Here is an 18,394-nt window from a genome sequence, read left to right as displayed (position 1 = left end):
CATTTTTTAGGTTTTAAGGGTATCTTGGACATTTTTTAGGTTTTAGGGTCATTTTAGTCATTTTATAGGTTCTAAGGGTATTTTGGTCATGTTTTTGGTTTTAAGGGTATCCTAGTAATTTGTGAGAGTTTCAGGGTATTTTGGTCGCATGTGATGTTGGTATCACCCAATGGACCATCAAATGTGAGGGACCGGGGGGGAGGGGGGAAGGAACTATTGAATGTGATAAAAGTATGGTTACATGTGATGTTGACACCGCCTAATGTAACGATGAAACTATCACTTGTAAGAAAAGAAATAAGGGTACAATTGAATGAGGTAAAAGTACAGTCATATGTGATGTGGTCGCCTTTAATGTGATAACGGAATCGTCAAATGTGACAAAAAATTAAAGTACTACCAAATGTTAGAAAAGTATGGTCAAATGTGATGTTAATATTGCCTAATATGATAATAGAGTCATCAAATGTGGGAAAAAAAAAGGGAACCACCGAATGTGACAAAAGTACAGTCACATGTGATGTTGGTACTGCATAATGTGAGAATGGTACCATCAAATGTGAAAAAAAAAAGGGAACTAACGAATGTGACAAAAGTACAGTCACATGTGATGTTAGTATTGCATAATGTGAGGATGTTACTATAAAATGTGAGAAAAAAAATAAGGGAACTATCAAATGTGACAAAAGTACACTCAAATATGATGTTGATACTGCATAATGTGAGGATGATACCATAAAATGTGAGGAAAAAAAATAAGGGAACTACCGAATGTAACAAAAGTACAGTTACATGTAATGTTGGTACTGCGCAATGTGAGGATGGTACTATAAAATGTGAGAAAAAAAATAAGGGAACCATCGAATGTGACAAAAGTACAGTCATATGTGATGTTGGTACTGCACAATGTGAAGATAGTACCATCAAATGTGAGAAAAAAATAAAGGAACTATCGAATGTAACAAAAATACAGTCACATGTGATATTGGTACTGCACAATGTGAGAATGGTACCATCAAATGTGAGAAAAAATAAAGGAACCATCGAATGTGACAAAAGTATAATCACATGTGATGATGGTATTGTGCAATGTGAGGATAGTACCATCAAATGTGAGATGAAAAAAAATGGAACCATCGAATGTAACAAAAGTACAGTCACATGTAATGTTGGTACTGCATAATCTGAGGATGGTACTATCAAATGTGAGAAAAAAATAAGGAAACTACCGAATGTGACAAAAGTACAGTTACATGTGATATTAAGATTAATACTGGTCAGAAGATGGTACTCATCAAAATGTGATATTTTGGTAGCACGATATGCGGGTTGACATTAGTGGGTCTCATACCCCAAAAAAAAAAAAGTGCTGTTAGAATTACCCGTTAGAGAGATATAGTTTCACTCTTTGTTAAGTTTGGACTAAACAATAATAATTTTATTTAAATACATTTTATTTAAATATTATGCGTAAAAAATGGTGAGAGATTCCGAGCTTTCAGATATATATATATATATATATATGATTCACCGGATCACTGCCAATTTTTATCATAATTTATGTTTTTTTCCCCTGCCAACTCAGACAGATTTGGTACATTTTGGAGACGAAATTCTTTTACGTTTTACTATTTTAGCCCTGTGCGAGGACCCATTTGAATAGAATCGTTCCTCACGTGCTCAAGCCTCAAACGCGTGTGGCGGTCGATTAAATGGGCTCCATGTGGAGCCCACCAGCCCTAATATATATCTTTCCTTCCTCGAAATCGACAATATCATTATCAACCGCGTTTTATACTACACCTTGTTCGTTCCCATTAAGCTCTCAAGCTCAGGGCCTCTTCTGAATTGGAAAGAAAATACTTAACTCGTAAGGCAAAAAGTCCCATACACACTTAAATACCAACCACTTCATAAATGGTCACAAGGTCAAGGACTCTCTCTCTCTCTCTCGTCATGACATAAAGGTCCAAGCGAGCCAAGTCTCGTTTGTTACCTTGTGCATTTCAACTACTCCACATTCTGTGTTGTTTGGTCTGCTAATTAATTGAGACTCTGCTTTCTTCTACTCCTTTGAGAAGGCACTGATCAAACAACACTCTTAAGAAATGGGAAAGAAGCTTGATGCTCTACTTGGTAGAACCTTTAAGCCCTCCAAATTTAAGCCTCTTGTCAATCTTGCTCTCTCTCGTCTCGTTGTCTTGAAGAACCAGCGCCAAGTCCGCTGCACCCAAGCCCGGTCTGATGTTGTTCAGCTCCTTGACCTGGGTCACCATGAACGTGCTCTTATTCGTGTAAGCTTTAATTTCTTTGCTTTTGATTTACTAATGAAAACGAAAACGATCATCTTCATTTCATTTCATGGTTCATTTTAAATTTATAAAGGTGTGCAGTCTATCATGGTACTACTGTTAGATCCAGAAAATAATATATATGTTCATATATATGAACCATGGAATTGACGAATTAATGGAGGGAATGACTAATATATCTTCTTTACGAGCTCTGGTTTTTTCTTTGGGCACCGTATAAAGTTTTGATGGTTTTCTTACAGGTTGAGCACGTGATCAAGGAACAAAACATGTTGGATGTGTTTGTTATGATAGAGAGCTATTGCAATCTTCTGATTGAAAGGGTCAACCTCATTGAACAAGAAAGGTTGGTTACTTTTCCATTTTGACGGTTGAAAAAATTATGTTTCTCTTCTTTTTCTTTGGCTATTTTTTTACCTTCTGTTTTTGATGGTCATGCTTCTGTATGTTTTGTATAGAGTGTGCCCCGATGAACTGAGGGAGGCAATATCAAGCTTGCTCTATGCAGCTTCAAGATGCGGGGAGTTTCCTGAGCTTCAAGAGATTCGCGCTGTTATGACAACTCGTTTTGGCAAAGAGTTTGCTGCTTCTGCTATTGAATTACGCAACAATTGTGGAGTCAACCGTAAGGTATATTATGATTTGGAAAATTTTCAAGATGTAAAAATGTGTCTACTTGGCTCGATCATATGGTGAAAGTTTGTATATTTGTCCAAAAGAGTAGCCATAAAGATGCCAAAAACTGAAAATATACCCAAAATGCTGATCTTTTTATGGTTAAAAAAAAAAAACAATAATTAAAGTGAATAGTATTTGGTTCATACTGAATGAATCATAGACAGGTGAGGAAATTACTTAAGGACATATTTGGTTTGTGGTAATAAATCCCTTAATAGAATGATTATTCATGTGTAATAAATATTTAGTAATTTGGTTGCTAGAGAAAATCTAAGTAGTCAGACTTTGATAATCTGATTAGGTATGTTTATCATTGTTTATGACATATGATACATTTGTATTTGTATTGGGTTCCTGTAGATGATACAAAAGCTATCAACCAGGCAACCAAGCTTGGAGAACAGAATAGAAGTGGTCAAAGAAATTGCTTCCGAGCACAACATTGTTTTGCAATTCGATCAAGCTTCTATTTCAACTGAGGTATACAAATTTATGGTCCGTTTAAATTGAGGGAGATAGAGTAAAATTAATCTAAAATTAGTCTATTTTTAGTCAATTTTACTTTATTCTATTCCCCTTCCTCTCAATCCAAACAGGTCCTTAAAAAGATAGGAGTTGCAATAAAAATAGTACACTAATTAACCCAAAAGTTTGACAACTGTTCATGACATGTGGCTTGCTATGTGGTGTGTACAGGAAAGTTTGGATCTGAACAAGAAGCAAAACCATCTTGAGGCCAATTCAGGTAGTACCAAGCTTGGGGATGATTCGAAAATTTTGCCTCATGAGGTGGAAAAAGATTATGGGTTCTCTGATTCAATGAAGGGAAAGAAAAAATACAGGGATGTAGCTGATGCAGCTCAAGCAGCTTTTGAGTCGGCAGCTTATGCAGCAGCAGCTGCAAGAGCAGCAGTGGAGCTCTCTCGATCTGAACCACATGATCCTGATGATCAGGATAGTCCCAATAATGGACGAGGCAAAGTGTTGAAGAAGCATGAAATCATGACACACGAATCTGAATTGGTAAACAAAGAAACGCACAATGAAAATCAAGCTGAAAAAATGAAACAGAAAAATGTGTCAGAATTGAAGAGGTCAATGTCTGCTTCAAGTTCAGATTCAGCAGAAGACATTTCAAAGGTGACCACAAAATCATCAGATGTAATACGTCAGGCTGATCCTTTGGAAAAAGAAATGCATTTTGATGAGAGTGACAATGAGACTGGGCATGAAGAAAGCATCATCCTACCTCATAAGCAAATTCCTTCAGGGTTTCGAGCTGGCCTGAAGGTGGGCTTAGGCCTTGGACACCCAACAGGACTTGCTGCAGAACGATCTGGGACTGGGATACACATTGCACAAAATTTAAACATGGAGAAGGTACCAATATCTGTCAGGACTAGACAAGTGCGCGGATACTGAAAAAGCACTTGAGCATATTTGGTATCTTTTTGTAAGTTTTGTTGATTTGTGGTAACATCATTGGCTGAGTCTATATTAGTTTGTTTCTTTAATTTTTTTTTTCTTCCATATAATTGCAGAAAATGTAAACTAGTGTCATCGTTTGAATTGTGAGTGCTTTATTTTTTTTCCCCCATGAGCTGAAATTTACTATTGCAAATAGTTAAAAATTGTAAGTTTATTTTTCCTTTTTATTTGTTAATTTATGTATATTTTATCATTGTTTTATGTTAAATTGAAAACAATGTTCTTGAAATATATATATTTGAATGTGTTCATCTAGACGTACTCTTCAATAAGCAAGTCAGCCACGCTAGGTATCTCATGAGACAAAGAACTATCAATTGTCTTATATTTGTGTATAAAAGACACAAAAAATTGTTAATGGCATTCCAAATTTCTAATATAAATGCTTGAACATACACTAATTCATTGATAGGCCTCCTTATGGTCTTAGAAGCAATTACATATTTTACCAAGATACATTCACACCACAGTCCAAATGGCATAGCTGGTCTCAGTTACAAGGTTTTTAAATTTGATGAAACTATGTTGTTAGTCCTTAAAGTTTAAAATGAGCGCCATTGGTCCTTTGAGTTTTTAAAATGAGTTGTATTAGTTTTTTTATTAACTACAGTTAGTAGTATTGCTTACGTGACTAATGGAATAATGATTTGGCAAAGTTTTAAATGTTGTGGCATATTTTAATGAAAAATTTCAAAAAATATTTTACACATCAAAACCCTTAATCCCAAAATACTTGACCTGGCCATTCCCCCATCTGATACTAAAAGTCTGAAATGCATGAGAAAGCAAGGCTGCTTGGAGAGGATATCATTGTTTTTCCATGGCTGTCTCAAGTGTCGCACCAATTCACCATATGGCACCATCCGCAATGACGTGGCAATCAATCCATGGGTTTAAAATTGTGGACAAAACCGTATGGGTATTGAGATTCAATCATGGCAAACATATATTGTATATCGTGGAGCGAAGAGTGGATTACAATAGTTGTTTGCATAGCTTGCATTTGTTTTGTGATATATAGATACACATTGGAGTTGGAGGATGTGTGGGTTTTTTTGGATCTAAAACAAAACCAGTGTTAAGCGTAGAAATCGTTGATCCTTATGTGTTGCAGTGGTTTAATGATTGAGTATATCTCAATTGTGAACCTTTGCATTAGTATTTGTCAATCGTTTGAGTTCAAACCAATGATCGATTAAATTATGGTTCATTAGCAAAGGGTCTTGCACAGTTTTGAATAAAAGAAGGTTATGGTGGGAATACAATTCTAGATCCATGGATTAATCGCAATTTCATTGTGGATGGTGCCATTCCAGTGCATCGGTGCGACTCTTGAGACAGCCATGGAAACCAACAATTGTCTTGCAGGCAACTTTTCTCTCTTGTGCGTTTCAGAAATTGACAGGAAAAGTTCAGATGACTTAGATCGAGTATTTTGATATTGGTTTTTGAAATTTATTCATTCAAAAATTCCACATCATTAAACAAAATATGATAGGTCATTATTCCGTTAGTCACATAAGTAATAGCACTAACTTCATTTAATAAAGGGCTAAGACTACTCATTTTTAAAACTTAAAGAGACTGATAGCGCTCACTTGTAACTTGAGAGACTAATAGCGCTCACAAGGTAAATTTCAAGAACTAATAATGTAGTTTCGCCTTTAAATTTAACTTGTGTTCGTCATATTTTACAAGGGTACGTAATGTGTTGTGTGCCCCAATATGAAAACCCTAGGACGCCTGAGAACCAGAATTTAGACCTTTCATATGATTCTTATAAATTTATCAAACGCTGTAAACAATAGAACATAACAGATCCAATCACAGGAGGTGCCTTCGTGAGCGTCAATGCACGCAGCAAATTAACTTCGGAGTAGAGCAATTGTTCATCCATTTACATCACAGCATCCTCATTTACGGCTATATATATGTAATTGTCAAGCAACATCACAGGCTATGTTAAGGTTCTATTCACATTAGTTATCATGAGCTTAATAAAGGTTTAACTCACTAATCACTTCTTAACCAAAAAATTACAGAAAATGCATTAGGGCTTGTGCTTGGCATTCTGACCAGTTTTTTGTGCCCGTTTCAACCACATTAACCTCACATTTGATATCTATACAATATGTTTGCCGTGTAAAGTTTCTGAAAGGTAAACTAGCTGATTGGGATTCCAGAATCACAAATCTAGATCTTAAAAAGGCATGGAATCCTATATGTATTGCAATTCACACAAATGTCAAACAACATGGTTTGTGTTGTTACTTGTTACTGTCACTGCAGTCACTGCTTAGGGATAAGGGATGCGAAGTGCAAAGCCTTTAAACTAAGAAAAGTGGAGGCCTATGACAGGGATTGGGAAGCCGTACAGTTATACATAACTAAGTAATAATGAAGATTTTGGTCCACTTACAATTGTGGTGCACGATGGTCACCTGCAATGATTCACGAAAGAGAGAACTGGTTAGCAATAGTGTATATGTGTATCAAGATCTGACACACTTGTCCTAACCTATGGTTCATCCCCATATGAAATTTATGAGACAGCTTTTGTAGCATGTGTGAATTGTACATAACACCATCTCATGTTCTCTTATTATTCATCCAAGAGTCAATCAGGACACACTTACCTTTTTTCTTTTCTTTTTTTTTTTTCTTTTTTTTTTTTTTTTGTAAATTCCATTAACATTATGAGCAGACAAATTTGTTGGTACTAAGGAGCAGGAGTATTAGATATGTTTTTGGGATTTTTTGTGAGCTTCCCGAATAGGCTAGGCTGAAGTTATAATTAAATTGCTTTCTTCCCCTCGTTTTCTGCAAATACAACCTTAAAAAGGACAATGATTTTGTTTGTCCAAGTTCGAAAATTATCAAACAAATAATTCAGGTTTCTAAGTTTAGTTTAGTACTTCTTCTCAGGAGGTGGAGGGTCACATTTTCATTAAAGACTACCTGTAGTTGTACATCTAGACGTATCTACACTCAGCATCTCTGTTCTCCAAAAGTAATCCCATTCCACAGAAAAACTATCAAAAGTATTACATGTATAAAAAAAGGCAGGAAAAAAACGAAAAATGCTGTCACAGCATTAATCTTCCTAAACCAATGCTTGTACATACAAGATCTAAAGCACTGAGCAATCTGCACAATCTCCTTCACAAGCTTTCCTTACATTGACGGATTAATGGGGTAAGAATCCTTAGATTTTCTAAGTTTAATATGTACTCCACTGTGAGAGGTGGGTACCCAACATATAGTGGGTACACAAAACTTCCCCAATATGAAAATCCTAGGACTCTAGAACTAGAAATGAAGCCATTGAAATAAACCCCTAGTTTTACCATAAAAGGATAAGGAATTTTTTTGGGGATTTGGAGAGGGGGGGGGGGGGGGGAGGGGAGGTTAAATAAATTTTGAGGAATGTGCTACAAAGGCCCAGATTCAATGGTTATGAGTTCAGTCTTCTATACATTACAAGTCATGTTGCAGTTCTGTTCTTGAAAAATGTTACACATCATTAGTCATCACAGGATACAAGAAAGGAATTGCTCATAATTGATCATTTTTCTTCGATGAAACATAACAGCAAGTACACGGTGTCTTATGCTTAAAATTGTGACTAATTTGGTGCTCCTCTTAATTACATAAACTGTCATACCATGCAACCTTGTGAAACAAAAAGTTAACATGTAACAACTATGACAAATTCTTGATCTTAAAAAGCATTCAGAATTCACATGTATTTTCCTTTTGCAACAGATTTACCTCTAGGAGAACACTATCTTATATGCTTAAATCCTTGACCAAGGATTAAACACTTCATAAACATCAGTAGCCTCTTGGACGCTTCTTATCACGCTGCATCAGGTCACTATATGACTGCAAACTCACACCAACATCTTCATCATATTCAATTCCAAGTTCCTCCTGCAAAAGTGTGTACAAACATTAGTAACTTCAGCAATCACAAATATGTATGCTTACAAGACATATACCATAAATATATATTACCTTAAACTCCTTGAGATCCTTGGGTGAGTTCTCAGTAATAGCATCCCATAGATCTTTGAACATCCTTTTACGCCTTCTCCACTGAGTTAGTTTCTCCGAGACCATGTCCTCAACTGCCTTACGATCCTCTGGCCTCACCAGTGTAACCCCTCCACGCAATTTATCCAGTTTTTCCTCCATCTCCTTAACCTGATACAGAATTAAAAGCCCCTAAGTATGTTCCAAACTTCTTCAAAGATACCTCTAACCCAGTTCAATATTATGATTCACCTCCTTTCTCAGTTTGGCATCTTTGTCGTGTATCTCTTCCAGGGTCAAATTTGATTGCAAAGTTTTAATCTCTGCAAGAAATGCGTATTTAAATTATCACATTACATGACTTGATAGACTTGTCCTCCAATATCTTTTTTTTTTGGCATCCAAGATGAAATCTAGATATCCAAAGCTAACATGTTCAAATAATTAAGACTACTAAGACAGATCACCTTTTACAAAAAACAATTAATAAAAAGGGTGTATAGGGATTACCTCCCTCGACCTCGCTGATTGCTTTCTTTTGTTCTTGGAGTTGTTGCTGAAGCTTTGCATTTTCTTCTTTCATTTGATTAAGCTCGTCATTGTTCAGAATGTTGAATTGGTCTTGGCGAGCAAGGTATATCTTCTGCTTACCATACTCTTTGAACGAAATCCGCCCATTATCAGCCAGATTATCCAGTGCCTTCTGAATGGCCGCCTTCTTGAGGTTGAACTTTTGCAATGAATCGGCCACATTTTGAGAATTTAACGGCCTGTTTTGCTGAATAAAGGAAAATCGAAAAACACAGGCCACAATGTAAGATACAAATTAAGCATTAATTCATAGAGCCGTACTATATATAGTTCTCAGTGACTCATACTAAAACTTAGATATAGCACTATTTAATATTACAACAAGTAGATCCTTAAGGTAAAAATATTGATTTCTTTTTGTTTTTACTTCAATTTTGTGTAATTGAAGTTACTAATTTCAATTACAAATGTTTATGAAATAATTTATCTCATTCAAATATGATACTGAATTTTTGAGATATGCGTCCCAATCCCATAATATAAAGTATTTCCAGCTGAATTATTGAAGCACATAATACAGTTTAGCAAATGAGTTACAGTTTTAAACCCAGAGAACGAAGCGATTAATAGGAGGTTAAAAACTGCTTTACCTCATTCACGAAGTTGAGCACGATTGCTGCAACCAAAAAAACAAAAAAGTTTTACAAAATGTGAAGAACTTGAAAAATCAACTAATCGGGACTTGCAAAATAGAAAATTAAAACGAAATGGCTTCAGGGAGAGAGAGAGAGAGAGGTACCTTCGGCGCTATCTGATTTGGGAGCCATTGATCGGGATATAGGCGGGAAAATGTCTGTCTGAATCTGAAACCTTTGGTTTTTGGGTTTTCCCAAAAATACAAAACAAAGCCTGCTTTAAGCCTTTATTTAACACTAATGGGCAGCACCGTAAGGCAGTGCTTGCCGCGGAAAAATAAATATTTATTTTATTTAGAAATATATATATAGATATATATATATATATATATATATTTTTTTTTTTTTACTTTAATAGTTTTTAGTACCTATTTGTTAAAGGTAATATATTCACTCTCTAAAAATTTCTAAAAATGATAACAAATATTATCATTTTTTAACAATAAATAACTGAGTTTTAATAAAGAAATATAAATAAATAACAAAAGGCATGTGCCATCGATTTTTTAATTAGATAAATTATAAGTTTCGAAAATTTAATCCTAAAACATCAATGTTTTTTGGATAACAAATAAAACACATTATATCATCATTCCATCTTTCCAAGAATTACTATCATCTAAAACTCAAAATACATTATGAAAATTTTTGGGATGTTTAAAATTTAGTGGAAGTAATTTAGACATTACACAATAAAATATTTTAAAAATCATAAACTTTCATTAGGGTTTAACTTAGAGAATAAGAATATAATATATTTTTTATTTTTCAAAATTCTAAGGGAAAAATTACTTGATTTTAAAGTTGAAGGATGAATTGTAAACTACCCCAAATATAAAGGATGAAAATTGTTTTTTCCTAAGTTTTGTTTTTGTTTTTGTGTGTAAAACTATATGTTTTAAGTTAATATGATGTGCAAAGAAAAAAACAATACAAAAAGTCAACCCAAAAAAATTGTATATGAAATAGTAAATTTTGGCTAAAAAAAACTGACTTAACTAACAAAAAATTTATAAAAACACAAAAAAATGGCACAACATTTTTATAACACCTTTATAATTTTGTTATATTTTATTTTGATTTGCAAAGAATTGACAACTCAATAGTTTTGATAATATTACGACGACAACAAGATGTCTTAACATTTTAAAAAAAAAAAGAAGCTATGTTCACGACATTTTCACAACAAATCATAAGTAGTAGGTTGTTATTGGTGGGAAAAAAAGTAGTTTCATTGGTAAGTTTAAATTAAAACCAATAACAATTACCACCTATGATTTGTTATAAAGGTGTTATTAAAAATATTGTGGATGTAGTAGTACCTCTTTTTTCTCAATATCTTTATTTTTAGTTGTGGTTGGTTTTAGTATGATATTTTATTATTTTATTTTGACTTATAAGGAATTAACACCTCAACAATTGTGAATTGTGACAATTTGTTGTGTTAATTTGTTATTATAATGTGAAATAGTGCGAATTGGACAAACCAAATATAATGTAGAACATCTACTGCAGCTCTACACATTCGCAAAAAAAAAAAAGCCAAGAAAATAGTGAAAATTGAACAAACCAAAACTATTGTAGTGAAGTTACTATGACTTTTTTCTTTCACTCTTTTTATATATAGAAATATACATTGTACTTTCAATGTAAATTTATATTGTAAACTCATAAAAATTGGCAAATGTTGTACACTTTTACAAAATTTGCACAAAATTTATCATTTTTTTTTTTGCAAATGTATATAATATTTGCCCCTCTTTGTGTGTAAAATAAAAGCTTATATTACAAGTACAAAGTAAACATGTAAAGATCCTTTAAAAAATAAAAAAAAATAAAAACAAAAAACGAAAAAAAAAGCTTAAACCAAACTGGCAAACTTGAAGAAAAAATAAAAATAAAAAAGAAAAAAATAAAAAGGAAAAATGACAGTTCACTAAGCCAAAAATTACTGTTCATGAGCCTATTGGCTCTTTATATATATACTAGTAAGGGTTGCACTTGCTGCCTCTTAAGTGAGAAAATTTAAGAAAGATTTTTTTTTTTTTGAAGTAGTATCAAATCATCTATTTAAATTTAGAATAGTTATTTAATATATAACTATCTATTTAGTATGATAATTTCTTGGGAGAAGGTATTTGGTATCAAATGATACCATTTCAATGGTATCAAAATCCAATAAGTGTGAGACATGTTAGCAAAAAATAACTAACCCACTAACAATTGAAAGACATGTGTTAGTAAGTAGTTATTTTTGCACACATGTCTCTCGTTTATTAGATTTTGATACGGATAACATGATATAATTTTTTATAAAATACTTTTTCATTTCATAGAGCCTATTTACTAAAAACAGTATATATCTACTCACAAAAAAATTATGCTAAAAATGACAACAAATGTCATCATCTTCCAACAATAAATGACTAAGGTTTGATAACAATTTTCATAATATTTAAATTTTCGCAATAAATAATGACATATGCTACAATTGAAACTCTTTATCAAATTAAATACCTATAACCATTTGCAATGAATATTTTGTTAATTATACTTCCTTCTTTATCATTTTATTTTATGAGCCAAACTATGATACTTAGCTTACTTAATTTTTAATAAACACCTTTTTAAGAAAAAAAAAAAAAAACTAGTAGCTTATGTCATTGAAGTTTCTATTAGATAAAATTATAAATATAGAAGATTTAAACCACTAATAAATTAGTGTTCTCTAGGTAACAAATAAAATACCATACATCACCATTTTTACTTTCTAAGTATGACTAACACATAAAACTCAAAATTCACGAAGAAAATTTTTGGGACATTAAATTTCATGAGGCATTTTAGATATTGCACAATGAAATATTTTAGGAATCATAAGGTTTTGTTAAGGTTTATCTATGAGAGTAACAACATGGACTATATACTTGTCTACAAAATATAAAAGAAGAAATTATTCAACTTTAAAGTTGGGGGATAAAACTCTCTCAAACATAAAGGGGGAAAGTACTTTTTTCTATAATTCTTTTTTGTTAGTAAAACTATGTGTCTTTTACTTTAGCAAATGTGTTAAAAAAATTTAAAAAAAAAAAGTCAACCCAAGAAAAATATCTGTAAAATTATAATTTTGGCTTAACAAATTGGCTAAACAAAGACAAAAAAAAGTCAAGAACACAATAAATGTCACAATATTTTCTCAATACCTTTATTTTAGCTATGGTGGGCCCTGGTATGATCTTTTATAATTTTATTTTAAAGTAATGCTACATCCATAATATTTTCACAATAATTCCTAGGTGGTAAATTGTTATTGGTTTTTAATTGGGGCAACCACTTTAAACTATGCATTAAAAGAAACAACAAACAAAAAACCAACAAAAGAAAATTGTGTGTGAAACAATGAATTTTTGCTCACCAAATTTGACTAAACCAAAAAAGAAGTTTAGGAATACAACAAAATGTCACAATATGTTCACAATACCTCTATTTTCAATCGTGATAAGTTTCGGTCAGATATATTACTATTTATTTTACAGAAATGTTATCTCGATAATATTTTTATAACAAATTCAAGATGGTAAGTTGTTACTGATTTTAAAATGGACCTATGACTGCTATCACTTTTTTATCCATCAATAGTAGCTTACCTATGATTTGTTGTAAAATTAATGTGAAAATATTGTGGACTTAGCATTTTTTATTTGATCCATAAGAAACTAAGATCTCAACAATTGTGAGAATATTGAGATACCAACAAGTGTTACAACATTTTCACAAGACATTTATTTGTAGTTGGTTGGTCACAATCTCATATTTTATTATTTTATTTCAATCTATAAGAAATTGACACCTCAACAATTGTAAAAATATTGTGAAATTGGTTGTGTCAGTATAATAGTATATGTACCAACTCATATATATATATATATATATATATTTTTTTTTTTTTTAAAAAGAGCACAAACCAATGATTGAAAAAAGAAAAGAAAAGAGAAATGATGAACAATACATATTGAGCAAACTAAAAAGTATTATAGTTTTTACACATTCACACAACAAGTGTTACAACATTTTCATAAAACATTTATTTTCAGTCGTGGTTGGTCAGTCTCATATTTTATTATTTTATTTCGATCTACAAGAAATTAACACCTCAATAATTATGAAAATATTGTGAAATTTGTTGTGTTAGTATAATAATATATATATATATATATATATATATATATATAGTTGCTGGCTCAAATAAATATTTAAAAGAAAAAAAAAAAACCACAAACCGATGATTGGAAAAAAAAAAACACACACACACACACACACACGATAGCTACTGTAGCTATAATGTCAATTGAACAAACCAAAAAACACTGTAGTTACATATTTCGGCCTTTACAACTCTACCAATGTGGTACACCAAAGATGCTCTCTCTCTCTCAAAATCCTCACTTCTCCCTCACCTAAATCAAAATCCTACTCAGCTTGCGATTGATGGTCAATCTAGTTGTATGTTAATGTTTTCAATGATGGCAAATTTGGCTATGGGTCATTGTGATGGTCGTTGTTAGTTGGTAGTGTTGGATGCAAGATAAGTGTTCGATGAAAGTTTTGAGCGAGAAAGTGAGTTTAGATGTTTAAGTTCTCGGTTGGTTATAGTTGATTCTCTCAACTCTCTCCACATTATTGAAATCCATTTAAAGATGAGTAGTTTTTCCTTGTTTTTGTTTCTTATTTCTTGTTTGTTCTTGTCTGGTTAGTTGTAATGGAGGATCTTACAAATCACTGAACTAAATTGTCTCTTTCTAATTGTAGAATATGGCTTGAATTAGAAGTTTGACTCCTTGTTGGATTTGGATAATAAAGGAATTTTATTCTCTTTAAGCTCTATTAGAAGTATTGTCTACTACTTGATTTGGAATTCCTTTTGGAATAGGAGTGATTCTCCTTTTATGTGTGAAAGAAGTCTAGTCCTTCTTGGTTTTGGATATTCTAGCCTATTCAAGTCTCCTATATAAGCATAGTGCAGCTACGAAAAATTAGAGAGTGAGAGTGTGTGGGAAAAAAGATGCTTTCTCTTATTTGGTTATTTGATATATTGTGGGTTGCAATTTGGAATAGTGAAAGAGGTTTATTGCTGCTTGGTTTTGGTTCTGCGTTTGGTGATTTGCTCTCTCTTGATGTGTTGCAACTTTTGGATTTGATTTGTGGCTCTTTCTTTGGTTTGTGCGCTATTCGCATTTGGTGTTTGGTATTCGTATTTGGTATTTGTGAATCTTTGGTTCTTTGGTTTGTATTTGTGAGAGAGATCTATTTGGGGTGTATTTGGGATTTGGGTTTGTGAGAGTACCACTACACCAGTTTGTATTGTCCCAAATTTGTTATAGTGAAATTTGTTTGTTGCCGCCCATGGATGTAGGCTAATGCCGCACCATGTAATTCTTGGCGTTTTGTGTCTATTTTCTTTTGGATTTTTTTTGTTCCTATAGATTAGTTTGGTGATCTTTCTCAAGCCTAAAATATTTTCACAATCAATCTTGGTAATTTGAACTTTTGCTATTTTACAACAAACTGGTTCAGAGCTAGGTTCGCTAGCTAGGCATTTGGATTTGTTCTCTTTGGAGATTTTGGTGATTGGTTCATGGATCTGATTATTTGGGAGAAAGATAAGCAAGCTCAAAGAGACACGATGACTGAGGCTTTGATTGTTAAGGGCATGTCTAATGATAAGAAACTTGAGAAAGATGAGTGTGCCTATTGTCACAAAAGGGGGCATTGGAAGAAAGATTGTCATTTGTTGCAAAACAAAGATGAGAAGGATTCTAATGCAAATGTAGCACATGATTGTGATGCGGATTCTGATTTTGCATTAACTAGTTCATCATTTGTTTGCCATTCAAATAAGTGGGTTTTGGACTCAGCTTGCACCTTTCATATGTGTCTGAAAAAGGAATGGTTTTACAACCTAGGAGAACTTGATTCAGTCATCATGGGTAATGATCAAACCTGTGAGATTTTGGGGAAAGGTAAAATCAAGCTGAAATTGCATGACGGGACAATTCGTTTTCTGAATGAGGTTTGATATGTGCCTGAATTGAAAAGGAATCTCATCTCAGTTGGTTTATTAGAATCCAAGAGTTTCAAGATTGCTATGGAGAATGGAACTTTTAAGGTACTGCATGGTGCTTTGGTAGTGATGATGGCCACACGCCGTAGGAACATATATTTCCTTTAAGGGAGTATTGTTGTAGGTGAAGTAGCAATTAGGGAGGTTACTTTAGACACTATTAGACTTTTGGAACATGCCAATGATAATACTTTGTTTGAGAGTGCTAAGAAAGACAAATTTGAAATTTGTGAGCCTTGTGTTTTGAAGAAGCAAAATAGGGTCAAGTTTGGTACAATAGTTCATCATGTTGGAAAAACTAGTTTTGTATCTCATACAAAACACACAGCAGAAAGCAACAATAAAAGGATTTATTTCATTCATGATTGATAACATGCACTATGTAAATTTCAGAATTTAAGAATAAGATAGCATACTTTGGTGTGGTGAAATTCAAAACAAAAGATTAGAAATACTTGGAAACACTTTTAATCTTCACTCCAATTTCACTTTACGTCCAAGAAGTGTGGTTCTCAATCAGTTCTCAAGCGAGAATAATTGAGTGGCTTCACTCACACATACACACTATTTCATAATGATGTCTCTTTAATAAAAAATTCTGTATGTTTTTCTCTTTATATCTAACTGATTATCTAATTGGGTTGCCCTATTGGGCCTTTCCAATTGAACTTTAGTGTGTGGCTTGGAGTGGGACCAAAATGAACCAATAAGACACTAGCTCCAATGGGCCTTGGGCTTTACTGTCAACTCTTGACAAGTCCAAAGTTACCATTAATTATATTTAATACCACTATATAAATATAATTGCACTCTAGGCCTTATTAATAAATTATATCTCAAGACTTTATTATACATGCAACCCCTTCATAAAATATTCGTAGTAATACAAAGTCATGAATGTAGACTGCCACTTTGAAGATTACTACATCTTAATCCTTGAGTATCTAGTTTGATCCTTTAAGTTATTCATCATATATTTATGAAATCCAATTTCATAAATATATACTTTAGTATCTCCTTATTAAAGTGGTTATGCCTAACACTCTAAATAACTAAACTCATGAAACTTATCTCAAGGAAATATTTTATATCTCCGTTAAGAGACTATGATTTCCATCTTGAGAATATATGTTCCATCAACACTAAATGTGGCTACCCAACATACTGAGGTTTTGATCGTGACTTTAGATCTCACTCTTGATACATCAAAGTAACCTACATTTTATGATCAGGTCCATTATCCTCATAGGATTAAGAGTTCATGTAAATAGAAGTCGTGAGATTTATTATTCATTTGATAGTCGTTAGGAGAATAATAAATCTCATAGTAGTTCAGTTCAATATGTCTTAAATCTTAAAACATATCAACATACCAACTAGAAGCCTCCACTTCCATGACAAGACAAATCATCTTAGTTGATATGTTATAGTCTTCGCATATGAAATGCCCAATTTCATCACCGACTATGAACTATAATTCTGAGTTTACAAAGAACTTGTGATTTATATCTTCTGTGACTTTTCACATAAATCACATACTATGCATCTCATGGACTATATGATAATGTCCAAATATTCATGTTACTATTATTTTAGATAATAATAAAACAACTTTATTAATTACAACATTAAGTCATACATAATGTCATACATAGTATTACACAATAGGATTTAAGGGCACACATCCTAACACATCATAGTAAGGGTATGCTTGATTATGTACACACCAATGTATGGGGGCCTATTAAGGTTGTTTCTTTTGGAGGTAGGAATCATGATATTAATTTTGGTGGTGACATGGTGATTAAGCCTTTGCACAAGTTCAAGTGTTGCTTGGACTTGTTTGGTATTTGCAATTTGAATTAGCCCGTAGGGGCTTTGGTGGTGGCAACAAGTTTCATTTGGTGATATGCATTTTGTTTTGGACTCTTATTTGGATTTAGCACCATCTTTAGGTGCATTTGGCGTATTTGGAAGTAATATTGGATAATTTGCACTTTGTTTGTTGAAAACTCTAATTTATTGAGCGCTTTGCATTTGTGATTTGGGAGATGTCTTGTTAAGGATTTATATTTGGTGGTCTATTAATCTCGTTTGTAAGGCTTGATGGAATTCAAGCCAAGGTGGAGATTTGTAGAATATGGCTTGAATTAGGAGTTCGACTTCTTGTTAGATTTGGATAATAAAGGAATTTTATTCCCCTTGTGTGTTGTTTGAAGTTATCAAGCTCTATTAGAAGTCTTGTCTACTACTTGATTTGGAATTCCTTTTGGAATAGGAGTGATTCTCCTTTTGTGTATGGAAAATAAGTCTAATCCTTCTTGGTTTTGGATATTCTATTTTACTTAAGTCTCTTATATAAGCATAGCGCTGCTACGGAATATTAGAGAGTGAGAGTGTGTTAGAAAAAGAAGCTTTCTCTTGTTTGGCCATGTAATTCTTGGTGTTTTGTGTCTATTTTCTTTTGGATTTATTTTTTCGTATTGATTAGTTTGGATATCTTTCTCAAGCCTAAAATATTTTCACAATCAATC

The 18,394-nt window shown here is 32.8% G+C and overlaps 2 protein-coding genes across 3 annotated transcripts; one reads left to right on the top strand and one right to left on the bottom strand.

The window, feature by feature from the left end:
* Positions 1–1,931: 1,931 nt before the first annotated feature.
* On the top strand, positions 1,932–4,639 carry LOC142606770 (uncharacterized). Its single transcript, XM_075778106.1, has 5 exons — positions 1,932–2,294; positions 2,555–2,658; positions 2,771–2,942; positions 3,351–3,470; positions 3,687–4,639. Exons 1-5 carry the CDS (start codon positions 2,109–2,111, stop codon positions 4,410–4,412), a joined length of 1,308 nt encoding a protein of 435 aa, XP_075634221.1. The 5' UTR covers positions 1,932–2,108; the 3' UTR covers positions 4,413–4,639.
* Positions 4,640–6,786: 2,147 nt separating this feature from the next.
* On the bottom strand, positions 6,787–9,970 carry LOC142607174 (homologous-pairing protein 2 homolog). Of its 2 annotated transcripts, XR_012839253.1 has the most exons (7): positions 9,844–9,970; positions 9,695–9,720; positions 9,024–9,291; positions 8,766–8,836; positions 8,496–8,684; positions 8,250–8,411; positions 6,787–6,919 (listed from the first exon to the last, which is right to left on the bottom strand). XR_012839253.1 is itself a non-coding variant. In XM_075778599.1 (6 exons), exons 1-6 carry the CDS (start codon positions 9,869–9,871, stop codon positions 8,313–8,315), a joined length of 681 nt encoding a protein of 226 aa, XP_075634714.1. In that variant the 5' UTR covers positions 9,872–9,970; the 3' UTR covers positions 8,017–8,312. The 2 variants fall into 2 exon arrangements, 1 of the variants encoding a protein (XP_075634714.1); XM_075778599.1 differs by lacking the exon at positions 6,787–6,919 and having other exon boundaries at positions 8,017–8,411.
* Positions 9,971–18,394: the final 8,424 nt, after the last annotated feature.

Source organism: Castanea sativa, chromosome 8, assembly GCF_040712315.1.
Source record: "Castanea sativa cultivar Marrone di Chiusa Pesio chromosome 8, ASM4071231v1".
Classification (NCBI taxonomy): domain Eukaryota; kingdom Viridiplantae; phylum Streptophyta; class Magnoliopsida; order Fagales; family Fagaceae; genus Castanea; species Castanea sativa.
Note: the sequence above shows the minus strand (reverse complement) of the source record. Positions and strands in the feature narration are given on the sequence as shown.